The sequence below is a fragment of the Protopterus annectens genome, chromosome 9.part0, assembly GCF_019279795.1.
Source record: "Protopterus annectens isolate FY-2018-M chromosome 9.part0, PAN1.0, whole genome shotgun sequence".
In the NCBI taxonomy this organism is placed as follows: Eukaryota; Metazoa; Chordata; order Ceratodontiformes; family Protopteridae; genus Protopterus; species Protopterus annectens.
The window spans coordinates 84,047,876-84,065,420 of NC_056743.1; the positions used below are offsets into that span (position 1 = coordinate 84,047,876).

The 17,545-nt window shown below is 41.2% G+C and overlaps 1 protein-coding gene across 5 annotated transcripts in view; it reads right to left on the minus strand.

Moving 5' to 3' along the window:
- The window catches only part of ANO1 (anoctamin 1), a 1,045,885-nt gene that overhangs the window by 847,935 nt on the left and 180,405 nt on the right, over positions 1-17,545 (minus strand). For 4 of the 5 annotated variants that reach the window (XM_044082585.1, XM_044082589.1, XM_044082584.1 and 1 more), the window contains exon 2: positions 4,688-4,854. In XM_044082585.1, coding sequence (XP_043938520.1) covers positions 4,688-4,795 — 108 coding nt within the window. In that variant the 5' untranslated portion in view covers positions 4,796-4,854. Of the gene's footprint in view, positions 1-3,001; positions 3,187-4,687; positions 4,855-17,545 lie in introns of those variants that run through there. The other variant, XM_044082586.1, reaches the window with a different exon arrangement.

Here is a 17,545-nt window from a genome sequence, read left to right on the forward strand (position 1 = left end):
CCCACTCGGGCATTATAGATAATCTCACCAGCTTAAATATAAACCCCTATGTCACTAGATGGGTTGCAAACTGGCTCAAGGACAGAACACACATGGTTAGAATTGCTGGAGTCATGTCAGACTCCAAACCAGTTACAAGTGGTGTCCCACAAGGCTCATTCCTGGGACCTCTCTTGTTTGGTATATATTTCTTGGAGGTACAAGCCAACACGGAAGGACTGTGGCTGACCAAGTTCGCAGATGACTGCAAACTGGGCACCATAATCAACTATCCAGCCAATACAAGCATCCTCCAAAAGGGCCTCATAGAAACAGACAACTGGTGCCAGAGCCATGGCCTCAAGCTAAATGCCAAAAGTGTATAGTCATCCCTTTGGCAAAACAAAGTGCCCACAAATTACCACATAGGTGGTAATCCATTAAGTACAGAAAAAGTAATTAGGGACCTGGGGACCCAAGTTGATAGCAATCTCTCATTTGACAACCACGTGGCCAAAGTGGTTAGAAAAACATTTTATATAGCCCACCTAATCATGAAGGGATTCACATCTAGATCAGGGGAGGTCATTGTGCCTCTTTACTCATCCCTCATCAGACCCATAATTGAGTACAATGCCCCTTTTGGGATGTACCTTACCAGACACCTGCAGCAACTGGAAAGACCCCAAAAGTACCTCACCAAGAGGATCAAAGGGTTCAAACAGATGCCATATGCTGCCCGGTTAAAGAAACTCCAGCTCCACTCAGTGGCATACCGCCTGCTCAGAGGCGATCTGTGCCTGATGTATAAAGCCATGTCCATCCCGGAATTAATGGACATGCTGCACCTCAGAAAATCCAAATCCCATCGAGCTACGCTCTCGAGAGACTTGAACCTCAGCACTGAAATAAATAGGACATGCTGGAGGGACAGATTCATAACCCAGAGGCTCCCTTCACTCTGGAATAAAATCCCAGTCCAGGTTAGGCAGAGTCCCTCATTGACTCTCTTCAAGAAGAATCTTGATGAGTGGATGGGAGATCGTAGGTTTACCCCGGGTATCACTTCTGTGTCACTGTTAGAAAGAGGCACAGTATACTAACCTCGAAAAAGGGCATAGCAAAATTAATTTAAAATGGGTGGCGAAAGCCAAACACATTCTGGCTAGGCTTATAAATGCCCTAGGGCAGATAGCCTAGTATGAACCTATGAACCTGGTAAAAACAATTAAGTCATGCTTTAATTAAATGGAGCAGTTTGGGGATCATTTGTAAAGTGGAAATATACTCTCTGGAGACTAAATGTTTTTTTTTTTTTTTTCACAATATTTCTGTCCTTCTTTAGGCAAAGTGGGCTGTGTGAGCCAATCATCCTCATTATAATACTGATCACGTCTAAGAAAGGATGGCTAAATAGCCATATATTGCATATTTACATTTCAGACAGTTTATTATGGCTTTTATAGCAGTGAGATTGTTTGCATTGCAATAACAAGTATTTCCCTGTGCTGCTCTCTAGAATCAGTTCAGACTTAATTCTCTCATCTCAGGACGTCTTTTGTATGACGTCCCCTTAATCTCCTTCACTGACAAGTATTGTCCAATTAAAACATAATAATTGTCTGTACATAAGCTGTCATTAAAAGTTGGCATGTACTGTTATTTATAATCCTCTTCCCATCATGAAGCATGGCTTATTAGCATATTTTGCCTATTTTCTTTTAATCACACTCCATCAAAGGCATCCAGTCATCATTGCTAGTATTACAGAATGATTTCCGCTTTGTAGGGGGGGGCTGCCTCTTTCCTAACCCCCTCATATAAAAATATAAAGCATCCCACTCCATATTATGAGTTCAGAGTAAGTCCAAGTACATTACAGAGCAAGCAGATCATTTAAAATAAATGAGCTCATGTCTATTTATACAAATAGTTACAACATTTAAACAACAAAACGTTCACAAATACAGGTCTGTTTTTATTTACTCGGTAACACAAAATACCATTTCTTGCAAAGTATATGTTCCGCCTGCAAATACAGCCCTGTCTTCCTTCACATACACATGCCTTTTGGGCTTGCCCTAAGAGACTTAAAGAAAATGCCATAACATTAACAGCGCAATCTCATTTGCCAGTGATCAAAAATATATAATTCTGTGAAATTCAATACATGTTCCTGTCAGTTATTTTTGTGAATGTGAGCACAGGACTTGAGAAAACATTTATTTACTATGAAACTTTAGGCATTAAGAGTAAAGCAGCTGTTGCCTGGCACGATAACTGATTTAAAACTACAAAAACACGACATAAACTTTAGAGAAGGCAAAGCAAGCCGAGAGGAAAAATGAAAAGAAACGAAACAATAACTCTGGCTAAAAGAATATTAATCCTCCACCATAGCACATACCAACTGGAAACCCACAGGTTTCACTTCATGTCTGACCAGAAAAGCTGAGAAAACACTTACGTTATTATGGTTGAGGATGGATGGATGGATACTTTCTTAAGGTATCTATCAATAAAGTGGTAAAATAGTTGTGCATGTTATTCAAGAGCCAGACTTCCAAACTACTGCGCTTTCCACAATTACGAACCAGCTTTCCAAGAACTGTTTACAATGATAGCAAAGATAATCAACTTGTGTAGTGCAATGAACGCCCAAAGTGCAAGAGATAAATGTATTAAATGTTACAAAGTAACATGACAGATTTACTAAATGTTACAAAGTTACAAGGCAGATTTACTAAACGTTGCAAAGTTGTTTCCTGACCTTCTCTGAGCTGTATTTTTTTCTTTTCTTCAGTTTACTCTTAGCCTCACTGGCTTAGAACAACTTGTAAAACGTTTGCTTCATGCTCCTTTTTTAATCATAGGAAAAAGTATGCGAAGAGCCAGAAATAATAAAAAAAAAACAGACAGAACCAGGGACAGTCCAACGGACGCAGTTTTCAGAAGCAAATACCTGATCGGGATTGATACTGAATAATTCCTAAAGAGAGCATTCAAGAATAGTCTGACTTACTTCGAACTTGCCGTGCAAAACCACATCCTTCAGCAGATCCTTTTCCAGAGGTGCGTGATCACCAGTATTTCCCAAGCGTTCGTCTCCTGTAGTTGCCATTATCCCATTTCTCTGGAGTTGGTGCTGTGGTAGGAAGTGAAAAGGTAGAGCTGGTGCAGGTTGCTGTTTGTGCACAGCTTGCTAGATTCAGCTGTTAGTGCTAAGCCTATTGCACGCACTTGTGCTGCTGCTAGAAGCGCGCTCAGCAAATCCCTGTTCCCAGTGAAATCCTTCCACAACACTTGATACGTTGAAGGGAAGCGTCCATGGCTGAGCTAATATTAGACAAAAGCATGGGGCTAAGCATCATTGGCATGTATACCAACCAAGCAAACCCTGCATGCACTTTCTCATGTTCTTCCTACCTCTCCCTGTCTTCCCACGTATCAGAAAAGAAGTGGAGGCAAGCAAATCCCAGTCCTGAAGTTTTCACCCTGAGCAGGCGGTACACAGCAATCCCCCTGTGGATGAAGTGCTTACTCACAGGACTTACTATTGCATCAGAGAAGCAAATTAGTTTCACATTGGCTTTTGCATTTGCTGCCGCCAGCCGCTGACCCTGTTAATTGTGGTTAAGAGAGTCGCCCAAAGGAGTGCAGGTGATCGGTGAGTCTGAACTCAAAACACAAGTGCAAAATGCTAATAGCATACCGGTAAGGAGGATGGGGTAACATAAGTGAAGGCTGACCACCAGCTCAAGGTAAATCTAGGAAGTGTTCAAATCAGCAACAAGAGATACACGTTAAAAAAAATCAAGGCATCGATGGTTGCTGTGTCCTTAACAAGTGGCATATAGAACTTGCTTTAGCAAATGTTATAGAAAAATGCAAGAATAATAAGGGCATTGTAATGCTACTATGCCAAAAAGCCCCTTTCTCCGACTCCCCCCCCCCCCCCAAAAGAAAATCTGGATAGGTTTTAAAAGTAAAATCTAAATAGCTGATACCTGCTCAAGTCAAAACTTCTAAAATCACAGTGAAATAATCCAGAAACATGGTCCATTTTTTATTTATTATTGGGAGGATGACTTGATCATAGGTTGTTCTTATTAAATCTCTGCTCTGTTATCAAGTCCATTTTCTGCCAGTTCCCTTCAATGAAGACAATACCGTAACATTGAGCCTGACATCTAAATTCTTGGCTTCCACCGAGTCCGATTTTCTTCTCCAGAAATTTGGGAGGTGGGGTAATCTTCTGACGTGGGAAGCTGTCTTTTCTCTCGTTTCACAATGATATTGCATTGCCACTGTTTTGATCTAGTTGAGGATGACATGGTAAGGAACCGCAGTGGTCACCACTTACTGATTTTCTTGGGAGGGTTGCCCGTCTGAGGCAAGTAGGGGCCAATTTCAAGGGGGCTATAACGTCTATTCGCTTTATTATGGGAATTCAGATTATATTTTGGAGCTGCTCGTGACAGTTGCATAAAGATATTTGTTAAAACGCCGCGTGAGTGTGTGTGCGTGCGTGCGAAAAGAGAAATGAACAAAAGTTGGAAACTCGTCCTCATGCATATATAAATGTAAACAATAATTTATATCCACAAAAGGAGACTTAGTAGGTCCCCTTTGAAATGAATTCAAAACAAAGTTCAATGACCTGGTAGCCTTTGTTATAAATGTCTGCAGTTTTGAAATAGATACTTACAGTAGAGCCAGCCTGGAGATATCCGAGCTCGTCAATAGCTTTAATGTTGATAATACTTACACCCTTCTCTTCTGAAGGGAGGTGGCGTTGCAAGTCGTTACGTTTCATCGTGTTCTCCTCATCCACTGCCCCAGCAATCCGCCCCACGTAAACTTCTCCCCAAGAATCTGAAAAATAAAACCCCAAATTAGCGGAGCAAATAAGGAGGGGTCCTTTACAATCAGTTCATTGTATACAGAGTGGCTGAAACCAAATGCCTTTTCGTACAAAGACAAGAGTACATTTGTTTATTTTATTATTATTTCTTTATTTCCAATGCCTCACTTATGAGTGTATGTGTTTGTTCCTAGTATTGTGTGAAGTTGGAACACCTGAGGGCTTGTTTACTGTTGTTAAAACCTCCAGAGGATTTACAGTTCATTTCTAACAGAAAAACACTGCAGCACTTTTGTATGTGTGCTGAATGTTTTCTACTACTTGGGTAGGAATCCGAAAGGGGTTCCTTTCTCTCCTGACACAAAGTAATACAACTTCAGGATACCTATCAGTGGAACAGTGGGAGTTTAAATACACTTTAAAGCGCAGGTTGTATTCTATTAATGCAAGGGTGTTGTAAAGTTATAATGTTTCGATCGCCCCCGTTATGCACTGTACACACTATATCCAGCTGCTTATTTCAAGCTACTAGACGCCCCCTCCCAAATCATGCCGTTTACCAAATGGGAAATGCATTATATGGGGGGGGGGGGGTAATCAATACCTGTATTTATTATAAAAAAAGGTTCAAAGCAGCAAAATACTGTACTTGCTTAAGAATGCTTGGTCATGTATGACTTGGTGGTTTGAAAATAGTTATGCTTAGTTCACATCCTGCAAAGCTGCCCCAGAGAACTCCTTTTCTCTGCCCACCTCCGTTTTGCTACAACCATGTTTGCCCCCAATATGTACGTTTCAGTTGTCCTTTCCATTTTAGAGTTACAGATTGTCTGTGATATCCACTAAAGGGAAGATGATACTTTTGTATGTTTTTGTGAAACGTGCCTTAGGATGATAATATTGTAGATATGCTTTTTATTAACAAACATAGACACTCACACAACTGGTTATATTTGGAGAGAAATGGCCATAGATAGGCACTCATTTACTTGAAGCCAGTGAATCGGTTAACTAGCTGTTCCCATATGTGTGTAGAAGACAGTGCAAGGAAGGAATGTTGATCTTCAGCATGAAATCACCTCTGTTACACTAAAATAACCACAGAAATATGAACTCCATTCAAATAAACTGTCATGGTTTACAGGCTATTTTATGTAGAGCAGATCCCTTAGTGTTCTGGTCTAAAATACTATATCAAAACCATACCAAATGGCTTCTTGAGGTCTGCAGACAACCAATTACAGGATCATTTATTTTCCTATGTTTCCCATGTAAGTAAAATGTCTTATAGTAGACCATTGAGAACCATAGGGGGCATTATATACTGATTACCTTGCCATCTTTATCTCTCACCACTTGTCTGACACCCTCAGCACAACGTTAAGTCTGGTTCTAAAGAAAATCAGCAGGTGGTTCCAGCAAAAGCAGCTGCAGACAGAACTATGGACAAGCAAAAGTTTTGTTTTTTCGTGTCACGGTCCATTCCAGTTCTTGCATACCTAAGTTATTTTGTCAAAGCTATGGATACAACCAGTAAGTTTTAGCTTACTGCAGAAAAATAGTAGTAGCAAGAGAGAATCTATCCTGTCCCTTACCTCCTTAATACACAGGCCATAGCCACAACTAGTCAAAATATTTTTAATCTCTCACTTGTATTCTGTCCCAATAATATTGTGTGCTTTTTTGCACCATATGATTCTATTTGTAGAGACTCATAAATAGAATAAACCAATTCACCTTCTCCATGACCCCCCATAACCTAGCTGAAGAGACTCATAAATAGAATAAAACAATTCACTTTCTCCATGACCCCCCCCCCCCCAATAACAGGGCACTATTATACCACACTAGTGAGGTTGAAATGCCTCCCAGCAGTTAGAATCCAAACATCTTTTTTGCATTTTCATCAATAAGTTTTTGAATCACACACACGACCCTCCCAAAACCAGTGCCTCTTCGATCAGTACCCAGTCAGTTCATTCTTTCCTCTTATGAGGGTAAGAGTCAGAATCATTCACTGACTGGATGAAAGCCCTAAGGCACATTTGGTCCCAGACTTGGATAGAGCCTGTTTGATCCATTCATTCTCTCTGAGGTTAGAGTTAGGTATTAGGGAATGACCTGTATGATGTAATTGTTGTTCACCCCAAACCCCTTTCGTATATAGTTGGAATATTGTTGAATGCTGCTGCCGGGAGGGCCTTCTGCATGATCTCATACAAAAGCAGATATCCTAGCTTCTCTGCGAAACTGCTTCTCTGATTGTTCTTCTGACCTAAAACTGCTACCTGCAATTCTTCAACACTCCTGCAGAGGTCAGTGGTGTAGCATCTACATCATCTCCTACTCCTGCATGACTGACAATCTGACAACAGCCCATCACTCCCACCTTTCCTGATATTGTCCTTCCAGCAACTCACCCACCCCACTAATCAAAGCCAGATCATCTGGATCATAGTCATGGCTGTATCTCTCTGTGTTGCATGGGTGTAGGATAACTCATTCTTAGTATGAACTGCACTATGAATTCCCACTTCCTAATCATACTAGAACATTCCACTCTTAACTTCTCTCACCTGTTCACTTCATACTAAAACAGAAAATATATTTTAATGACACACTTAGAAATGTTATTTGCTAATAAACAAATGATCTATTTGCAGCTGACTGAGATGGACAATATCTGAGAAAACTACTCCCTAATGGTTGTTATGCTTGTCTTTTTGACAATGTCTGCTGAATCTACCATACACTGATGATCATGTGTACTTCACCCATACTTGTCTGTATCTTTTGAATTAAACAATGCATTTCAATAGTTTGCATTGTCCTCTGAACTGTACTTACAAGCTGTTGTACTTCCTTAGTCATAGCTTGACAATTCATATTCTCATTTTTTCTAGATTCTTTTAACCGAGTACCTGCCTGCCATGAAGCGTATGACTACTAGACAGTCCCACAAATTTTCTTGGGGGGTCTTCAGAACCATGGGAAAGAGCTGTCCATAGGGGATTGTCATTTAAGTAGCCATGAGATTTGCTTGTGCTCTTTCCAGTGTCTTGGCTACAAGAGCATTTAGGATGGCAGTAACTCTACTCCAGAGTAATGGTCTGAGCATGAGGGCTGCCATCTAATGGTGTCTTTGTCAGCTGAATGTCCCACAAACTGTACATTTGCATTAACACTCAATGTCTATGTGTATGTGACAGCATTTGGCCAGCTCTGACTTATCCACCTCCACAGGATGTGCACACCCATCCCCCCTGCTCACAACATCGCGCTCCTATATCACTAATCAACACTCGGGTCACCTGGGCTATAGTCGTTGGCTCAGATGCATGAATTAACTTCCCCAAGTACAGTATCATCATCATCTTCTTTCAGCTGTTCCCATTTGGGGTTGCCACAGCGGATCATCTGTTTCCATTTCTTCCTGTCCTCTGCATCATGCTCTTTCACACCAACTGCCTGCATGTCCTCTCTCACCACATCCATAAACCTCATCTTAGGCCTTCCTCTTTTCCTCTTACCTGGCAGCTCCATCCTTTGCATCCTTTTCCCTATATACCCAGCATCCATCCTCAGCACATGTCCAAACCAATCTCACCTCTCTTGCTTTGTCTCCAAACTGTCCAACCTGAGCTGACCCTGTAATATACCGATTCCTAATCCTGTCCATCTGAGTCACACCCAGTGCAAATCTTAACATCTTTAACTCTGCCACATCCAGCTCTGACTCCTGCCTTTTCGACAATGCTAATATCTCCAACCCATATAACATAGCTGATCTCACTACCCTCTTGTAGACCTTCCCTTTCACTCGTATTGGTACCGGTCTGTCATAAATCACTCCTGACACTCTTCTCCACCCATTCCGCCCTGCCTGTACTCTCTTCTTCACCTCTCTTCCACACTCACCATTACTCTGAACTGTTGATCCCAAGTACTTGAACTCATCCACCTTTACCAACTCTACTCCCTGCATCCTCACCATTCCTCTACCCTCCCTCTCATTTACACACATATATTCTGTTTTAGCCCTGCTGACCTTCATTTCTCTCCTCTCTAAAGCATATCTCCACCTCTCCAGGGTCTCCTCAACCTGGTCCCTACTCTCACTACATATCACAATGTCATCTGCAAACATCATAGTCCACGGGCCTCCTGTCTAATCTCATCTGTCAACCTGTCCATCACTACTGCAAATAAGAAAGGGCTTAGAGCTGATCCTTGATGTAATCCCACCTCCACCTTAAACATATCTGTCACTCCCACTGCAGTCCTCACCAATGTCACACTACCCTTGTACATATCCTGTACCACTCTTACATACTTCTCTGCCACTCCCGACTTTCTCATACAGTAGCACAACTCCTCTCTAGGCACCCTGTCATATGCTTTCTCTAAGTCCACAAAGATACAGTGCAACTCCTTCTGACCTTCTCTGCATTTCTCCAACAACACTCTCAGAGCAAGTATTGCATCTGTAGTGTTCTTTCCTGGCATGAAACCATACTGCTGATCGGTAATCATCACGTCCCTTCTTAACCTAGCTTCCACTACTCTTTCCCATAACTTCATGCTGTGACTGATCAATTTTATCCCTCTGTAGTTACTGCAGCTCTGCACATCACCCTTATTCTTAAAGATATGTACCAAAACACTTTTTCTCCACTCCTCAGGCATCCTCTGACTTTCCAAAATTTCATTAAACAATCTGGTTAAAAATTCCACTGCCATTTCTCCTAAGCACCTCCATGCTTCCACTGGTATGTCATCTGGGCCAACAGCCTTTCCATTCTTCATCCTCTTCATAGCTGTCCTTACTTCCTCCTTGCTAATCTGTTTCACTTCCTGATTCACTATCCCCACATCATCCAACCTTCTCTCTCTCTCATTCTCTTCATTCATCAGCCATTCAAAGTACTCTTTCCATCTACTCAACACACTCTCCTCACTTGTGAGTACGTTTCCCTCACTATCCTTAATCACCCTTACCTGCTGCACATCTTTCCCAGCTCTGTCCCGCTGTCTAGCCAATCGGTACAGGTCCTTTTCTCCCTCTTTAGTGTCCAATCTCTCATACATCTCTCTATATGCCTTATCCTTAGCCTTCGCCACCTCTCTCTTTGCCATGCACCTCATCTCCTTATACTCATGTCTACTTTCTTCATCTCTTTGACAATCCCAATTCTTCTTCACCAGCCTCTTCCTCTGCATACTTTCCTGTACTTCCTCATGCCACCACCATGTCTCCTTGTCCTCCTTCCTCTGTCCAGATAGCACACCAAGCACATTCCTAGCAGTCTCCCTTACTAGCTCTGCTGTAGTTACCCAGCTATTCGGTAACTCTTCATTGCCTACCAGTGCCTGTCTTAACTCTTCCCTGAACTCCACCTCACAATCACCCTTTTTTAACTTCCACCATTTAATCCTTGGCACTGCTTTCACACTCCTCCTCTGCTTCTTGATCACCAACATCATCCGGCAGACCACCATTCTATGCTTATTAACTACACTTTCCCCAGTCACCACTTTACAGTCTCCAATCTCCTTCAGACTGGTCCTCCTACATAGGATATAATCCACCTGTGTGCATCTTCCTCCACTCTTGTACGTCACCCTATGCTCCTCCTCTTCTTAAAATATGTATTCACCACAGCCATGTCCATCCTTTTCGCAAAATCCACAATCATCTGACCTTCTGCATTCCTCTCCTTAACACCATACCTACCATCACTTCCTCATCCCCTCTGTTCACTTCACCAACATGCCCATTGAAGTCCGCTCCAATCACTAGTCTCTCACCCTTGGGTATACTCACCACCACTTCATCTAACTCACTCCAAAATTTTTTTCTCATCCATCGCACACCCATCTTGTGGAGCATATGCACTAACAACATTCATCATTACACCATCAATTTCAAGCTTCATAAACATCACTCTATCAGACACTCTTTTCACCTCCAAAACACTCTTGGCATACTGTTCCGTTAGGATAACCCCTACCCCATTTCTTCTGCCATCCACACCATGATAGAACAATTTGAACCCGCTTCCTATACACTTGGCCTTACTTCCCTTCCATCTGGTCTCTTGCACGCACAATACATCATCCTTCCTTCTCTCCATCATATCAGCTAGCTCTCTCCCTATACCAGTCATACTGCCAACATTCAAAGTTCCTACTCTCAGTACTACACTCCTAACCTTCCTCCTCTCTTCCTGCCTTTGGGCATGCCTTCCCCCTCCTCTTCTTCTTCGGCCAACAGTAGCCCAATTTCCACCAGCACCCTGTTGGCTAACAGTACTGGTGGTGGTCGTTGTTAACCCGGGCCTCGACCGATCCAGTAAGTACAGTATATATAATCAAATAAATAGAGTTGCAAAAGGAGGCTTGCCACTGTATACATACTGTGACATAATGTAGTTTTTAAAAATGCTAATCGTTTTGGTCTGCATTTCTCAAGACAGCCTGAAGCTGAATATACTCACATTACTATGCTTTATTTTCACCGCTGTAATTTTTTTCCAGAGCTTAGCTGGTTCAGTGTGCTAACTGCAAAAATAAAAGTACCAATTCACAAATCTCTCAGTTACAGGATGTGCTTGGTATGATTGTATTGTTTAAAGTCCTGCAGTGATTGTGATATTACTCTGAAATGTTCAATTGTAGCACTTTTCAGTTTAAAAAAAATAATATGTTGCATTGTAGGAATAAACAGGTCAGAATTATTTTAGGAGTGTTTCAGAAATTGAATGGAGAAGGATTATAGTCGTGGGAAATGACATGCTTTCAAAAACTAAAAAAAGCTAGTCTGATGACAACATACTCATGAATTACTGGCTTGCAGTATAGTCTTAAACAAGGTGATACTGCATTGCAATAGTTTAACAAGGAAATGTAATTTAAATGCTGAACAAGACATAGTAACTGTGGCAATAAAGACAACACTGGAACATATAACAACTGTTGGAGTGTATAGACCACCAAAGTCAAGTGCAGATGACCTAGAGGAATTCATACATTTCTTGCATGAAACACAGGCAGGAAGAATAATATAGGCTGGGTATTTAAATTTACCTGAAACGGACTGGATTAATATTGATTCAACAACATCAGTAAGGAAATTATTCACATCTATTCAAGAACAGCAATTGCTTCAGATTGTAAAAAAAAAAAGAAAAAACTTTCAGGGGATGGAACATACTAGAAATTGTTTGTGTTCCTTAAATTACTGTTGCTTCAAGTCAAGTTTTACCACTGTTGATGTGCTGAGATCATGGGGTTATAAAAGGTTAATTCATTGGTAGATAACTCTGCTAAACTGAAATCTAAGCCAATGCACAGAAGGTTAATTACATATTATATGGAAGCAAAACAGCCACTATGTAAAACTAACTGGATTGAGGCATTCAGTGAAAACTACAGATGGAATATGGAAAGTTTTGAGAGCAAAATTGTGCAGAAAAATCAAAAAATGTTTAACATTAGGAGCTAGGCATGCAACATCAGGGGAATATATTACCATAGAACAAGATATCTGATTAAGGTGAGAAGCAAAAAATATAAGAAATAGAAGACCGGTTGAACTACAACTTTGAAAACTAAAATAAACAAGCTAGACAAACAGATTAAGCATAGTGAGAGACAAGATCAAGAAAAATTTGAAGAAAATTTATATAAAGATATTGAACATAATAGGAAACCTTTTTATAGATACATAAGATGTGGAAGGAGTAAAGACATACAAATTGATAAACTGTATGCAGATTCTAAAATTTATTCTGAGACATAACAGATTATAGATATATTTACAAAATCTTATGCAAAAAAGTTTGGCTCCACAAAAGGCATGATAAGTTGTCCTAGTGACATCCAGGTAACCCCAGATACTGGAATCAAATTAGATTATATTGAAAAAGAACTGTGCAAACTGGATCCAACCAAAGCACAGGAAGGAGATGGAATTAGTAGCAATGACCTGAGAACTCTTCGGCAACAACTTACGGTACCATTATATCTATTAATCACTAGGTCCTATAAATATGGGGAGATTCCTCAAGATTGGAGACAAGCACTTATTAAACCTGTCTTTAAGGGAAAGGGGTATAGGACAAACCCAGAGTAATATAGACCTTTAAGTATACTTTAATGTTGCAGAAAAACTAATGGAGAAGGTGATATTGGATAAGTTATTATCAGAATTGGATAGGTTAGGACTTGAAACTGTATATCAGCATGCATATGTTGAAAATAAGTCTATTATCACCTGTAATATGATGTTCTATGACAATATAATATCTATGAATGAAAAATTGTGATGTGATGTAATTTATATAGATTTAACTTCAGCATTTGACAGGGTCATACACAAAATACTGATCAGTAAATTAGAACTACTAGGTATTGATATACTCTTGATAAGATGAATAGCTGCATGGCTTACAAATAGGGCATAGCAAGTATCATACAGCAACTGGACAGGTGAAATTCGTGGTTACAGTCAGGGTGTCCCACAGGGCTCTGTCCTAGGACTTTACTTGTTTAGATTGTATCTTTCAGACCGAATACTTTCATCTGAGGTATTCTACAGTTTATATGCAGATGACCTGAAATTGGGTCAACTGATTACATGTGTTACACATAAGGCATGTCTGCAAAAGAACTTGACTAAATTGACCATTTGGGTACAGGAGAATAATATGCTGATAAATATATCAAAAACTAAGTATATGAGATTTGGGAGACATAAATTGAAAGGTGAATATTTAATACAGCACACAGTGGTTGAAACTGTAGACTCATTTAAGGACCTGGTTATATGGGTAGTTCCAGCTATAAGTTTTTCTAATCATATCAACCAATTGGTTAATGGTAGTTATAGAACTATAGGTTGTATAAAAACATTTATAAAGTCTATGAAATCTAAAATGATGCGTCATTGTTTGTTAGTTACATTAGACCCAAACTTGAATATGAAATAACAATATGGCAACCCTATAAAAAATTAAGCATAAGTAAACTGGAAAGAGTGCAGCAGAAATATACCAAGAACACCCATGGATGTGAAAATTTAAGTAATTATGAAAGAGTAAAAAATTTGAACTTGTGCTGTGTCTCTTACAGATATCTAAGAAGACATCTTATTCGAGTAGATTGGGTATTTAGAGACAACTACCTCTGGGAATGTTTAGGGTTTTCAGAAAGTAGTAGAGAATCATCAGATAACCTATGTAGAAGATTCTATAGGAATGAGAAGTGTACTAATTGGTTCTCTGAGAGAACAGCTGATGCATGGAACAGACTACCAAATTACGTTAAAGCAAGCACTAATTTAGATATTTTTAAAAACAGCCTGGACACTTATTATGGGAAGAAGTGTTTTGGTATATTGGCAAGCTAGAAGAGCATTAATGCCCATGCTTGAGATATTTGTATGTACATATGTATGTATGTATAGTAGAGAGAGAGAGAGAGAGATGCCCAAGGGTTGTATATGTTCATAGGTAGGTGCTAGGCTATCTGCCCGAGGGCATTTATAAGCCTAGCCAGAGTGCATCAGCTTTTGCCACCCCATTGATTAATTAACTGAGCCTCTGTCAAGAAGAGCCAATGAAGTGATCCCAAGGGTGTATTTTCTGTTACCCATCCACTCGTCAAGGTTTCTCTTAAAGAGTGTTAGTGAGGTCGCTCTGCCTAATGTAGTCAAGAATTTTGTTCCAGAGCATGGGGTGTCTCTGTGACAGGAATCTATCCCTCCAGCATGTTTTATTTATTGTTGTGGCGAGGTTTAGCTCACTAGAGCTATATCAAACAAAGCTCCTGATTAGCACTCTTCAAGAAAAATCTTGATGATTGGATGGGAGATAGGAAATTCACCCCGGGGATCACTTCTGTGGCTCTGCTTGACAGGGGCACAGGAAAATAACTTTCTTGGGTGGCAAAAGCCAGGGTACTGTTTGGTTAGGCTTATATAGGCCCTAGGGCCAATAACCTAGTACCTACCTATGAACCTAGAGCGAGTGGCTCGCAGTGACTTGGATTTCTTTAGGTGGAGCATGTCCATCAATTCTGAGTTGGACATGGCTTTGTAAGTCAGGCAGAGATCACCTGGAGTTTTTCCAGTTGGGCTGCATAGGACATATGTTTGAGACCAGTAATCCTCTTGGTGAGGTACTTTTGTGATCTTTCCAGCTGTTGGAAGTGTCTTGTGAGGTACATCACACATGGGGCATTGTACTCTATGATGGGTCTAATGAGTGATGAGTAGAGGGGCACTATAACCTCTTTATTTCTAGATGCGAACCCTTTAGTAATTAGATGGGCTACATAGAAGGATTTCCTAACTACTTTGGCAATCTGATTGTCAAAGGAGAGATTACTATCTACCTTGATCCCCAGATCTCTTTTCACCTCTTCTGTATTAAGGGGGCTGCCACCTATGTGGTAATTCATGGGTGTTTTGTTTTTCCCAAACAGGATGACTATGCATTTTTTGGCATTTAGCTTGAGACCATGACTTTGACACCAGGTGTCTGTCTCAGTAAGGCCCTTTTGGAGAATGTCTGTGTCAGCTGGAGAATCAATTATGGCTCCCAGTTTTCAGTCATCGGTGAACTTGGTTAGCCATAGCCCTCCTGTGTTTGCCTGTACTTCTGAGAAGTATATGCCAAACAGTAGGGGTCCCAGGACCAAGCCTTGTGGGACACCACTTTTGACTGGTTTAGAGTTGGACCTGGAGCCCACTATTCTTACCGTGTAAGTTCTGTCTGTAAGCCAGTTGGCAATCCATCTCGTGAGGTAGGGGTTTATGTTCAGGCTGGTGGGTTTTTCTGTAATACCCAAGTGGGGAATGGTATTGAAAGCCTTGGTGAGGTCAAGGTAGGCTGTGTGAACTACCTTCCCCTCATCTATGGCCTTGATGACTGTCTCAAAGAAGTCAACAAGGTTTAGTAGGCATGCTCTGCCCTTAACAAAGTCGAACTGGGTCGGGTCAAGTGTTTGGAGGTTCCCAATGTCTTTGTTAATGAGTTCCATGATGATGCGCTCCATAGCCTTGCAGACCAGGCTAGTCAGGCTTATGGGGCGATAGTTACCAGGGTCAGTTGTGGCCCCTCCTTTGTGGAGCAGAATAACAGTTGCTGTGCGCCATTCCATGGCCACATAGCCTGTGGAGAGGCTGAGGTTGAACAGTGTGTTTAGGTGGGGCATTAGTTCATTCTGTAGTTCGTGCAAGACGCAGCCTGGGACACCATCTGGCCCCATTGACGCTGTGCTTTTGGCTTTTGAAAGGGCTGTTTTCACCTGTGCATCTGTGATTTCTGGGACACTACACTTTTCCGGTATCATTGTGGGCTCTTTTGGGGTTGAGAGGGGGGGGTGAAGTTTGCACTGAATCTATCTGCCAGGATGTTGGCAATATCAGTGGGTTCAGTATATTTTGTGCTATTTTGCACTAGCTCAGAGCATATCTGTGAATTGCCACTTAGATTATTGACATAGCTAAAGTAGGCTTTGTAGTTATCTTTCGAATCCTTGGCTATTTTTCTTTCGAAGTTAGCCTTGGAGGATTTTATGAGAAACCATAGTTTCTTACGGATACTGATCAGGGATGTCTTTCCTTCATGGGATTTGCTTTTTTTTTAACTAGTTTCCTCCTCCTATTGTATAGCCTGTTTATGGCAGGGGTCCACCAGACTGGTTTCCTTCTCTTAGGGGAGTGAGTCTTGGTTTTGCTAGGGATGGCACGATCCATGCATCCTTGTAGGTGCTCATAGAGTGCATTTGTAAAGGTTCCTGCATCTTGGACACTGTTATCCTTTAGTGTGGGGGCTGTGAAACTTACCACCTCTGTCGTAAGTAAAGTGAAGTTTGCTATAGAAAAGTTTTTCACTGTGTTTTCCATGGTTGTTGGTGGTGGTGTGGTGTGGACATCCGGAGTAATTAGTGTATGGTCTGATCTAACCAGTGACAGGTCGCCCATGTTGGTGATGACCAGGTCCAATATGTTTTCACCTCTGGTAGGGGAGTTTACCAGCTGATCCAGGACATTTGAGTTGATAAATTCCAGGAAGCGCTGGACCTGGGAGTTTGTACTTGAGTAGTTTTCCCAGTTAACAGTAGGGTAATTGAAATTGCCCAATATCAGGGTGTTCAGTAGGACCTTCATGTTTTCCAGTGTCTCCAGAAAGGTGGAGTGGTGATCCTGGGTCATGGAGGGTGATCTGTAGCAGGTCACAATTTGCATTGCAGATTTGCCTGATGTTAGTTGCACATGGATGATCTCAGAGGTATCATGCTGTGCCACTAACCTGGAGGTGAAGGTATCCTTGATTAATATGGATACACCCCCTCCTTTTGTGTTTAGGTCCATGTTCTGTGGCCGAAATGTGTGATATGAGTTGTAGCCTGGTAGCGCTGGGGTGCTCTGTGGAGCCTTGAACCAAGTTTCAGTTACTGCACATATGTTGACTTTCTCCATACTGAGGAGTGCTTTGAGTGCATGCATTTTGAGATTTAAACTCCTGACGTTGTGTAGCATAACCCTCATTTTTTTTATTTGTGCTGTTTATGGAGGTGTGTTTGACTTTTGAGCTTTGCCTAAAAAAAGCACTATGGGGGCAGCAAGAGCCTTGGCCAGTATTCAAAAGCCTGGGGTGACAGGTGCAAGCTGTCTCTTGCAAAGCAACAAGGCCT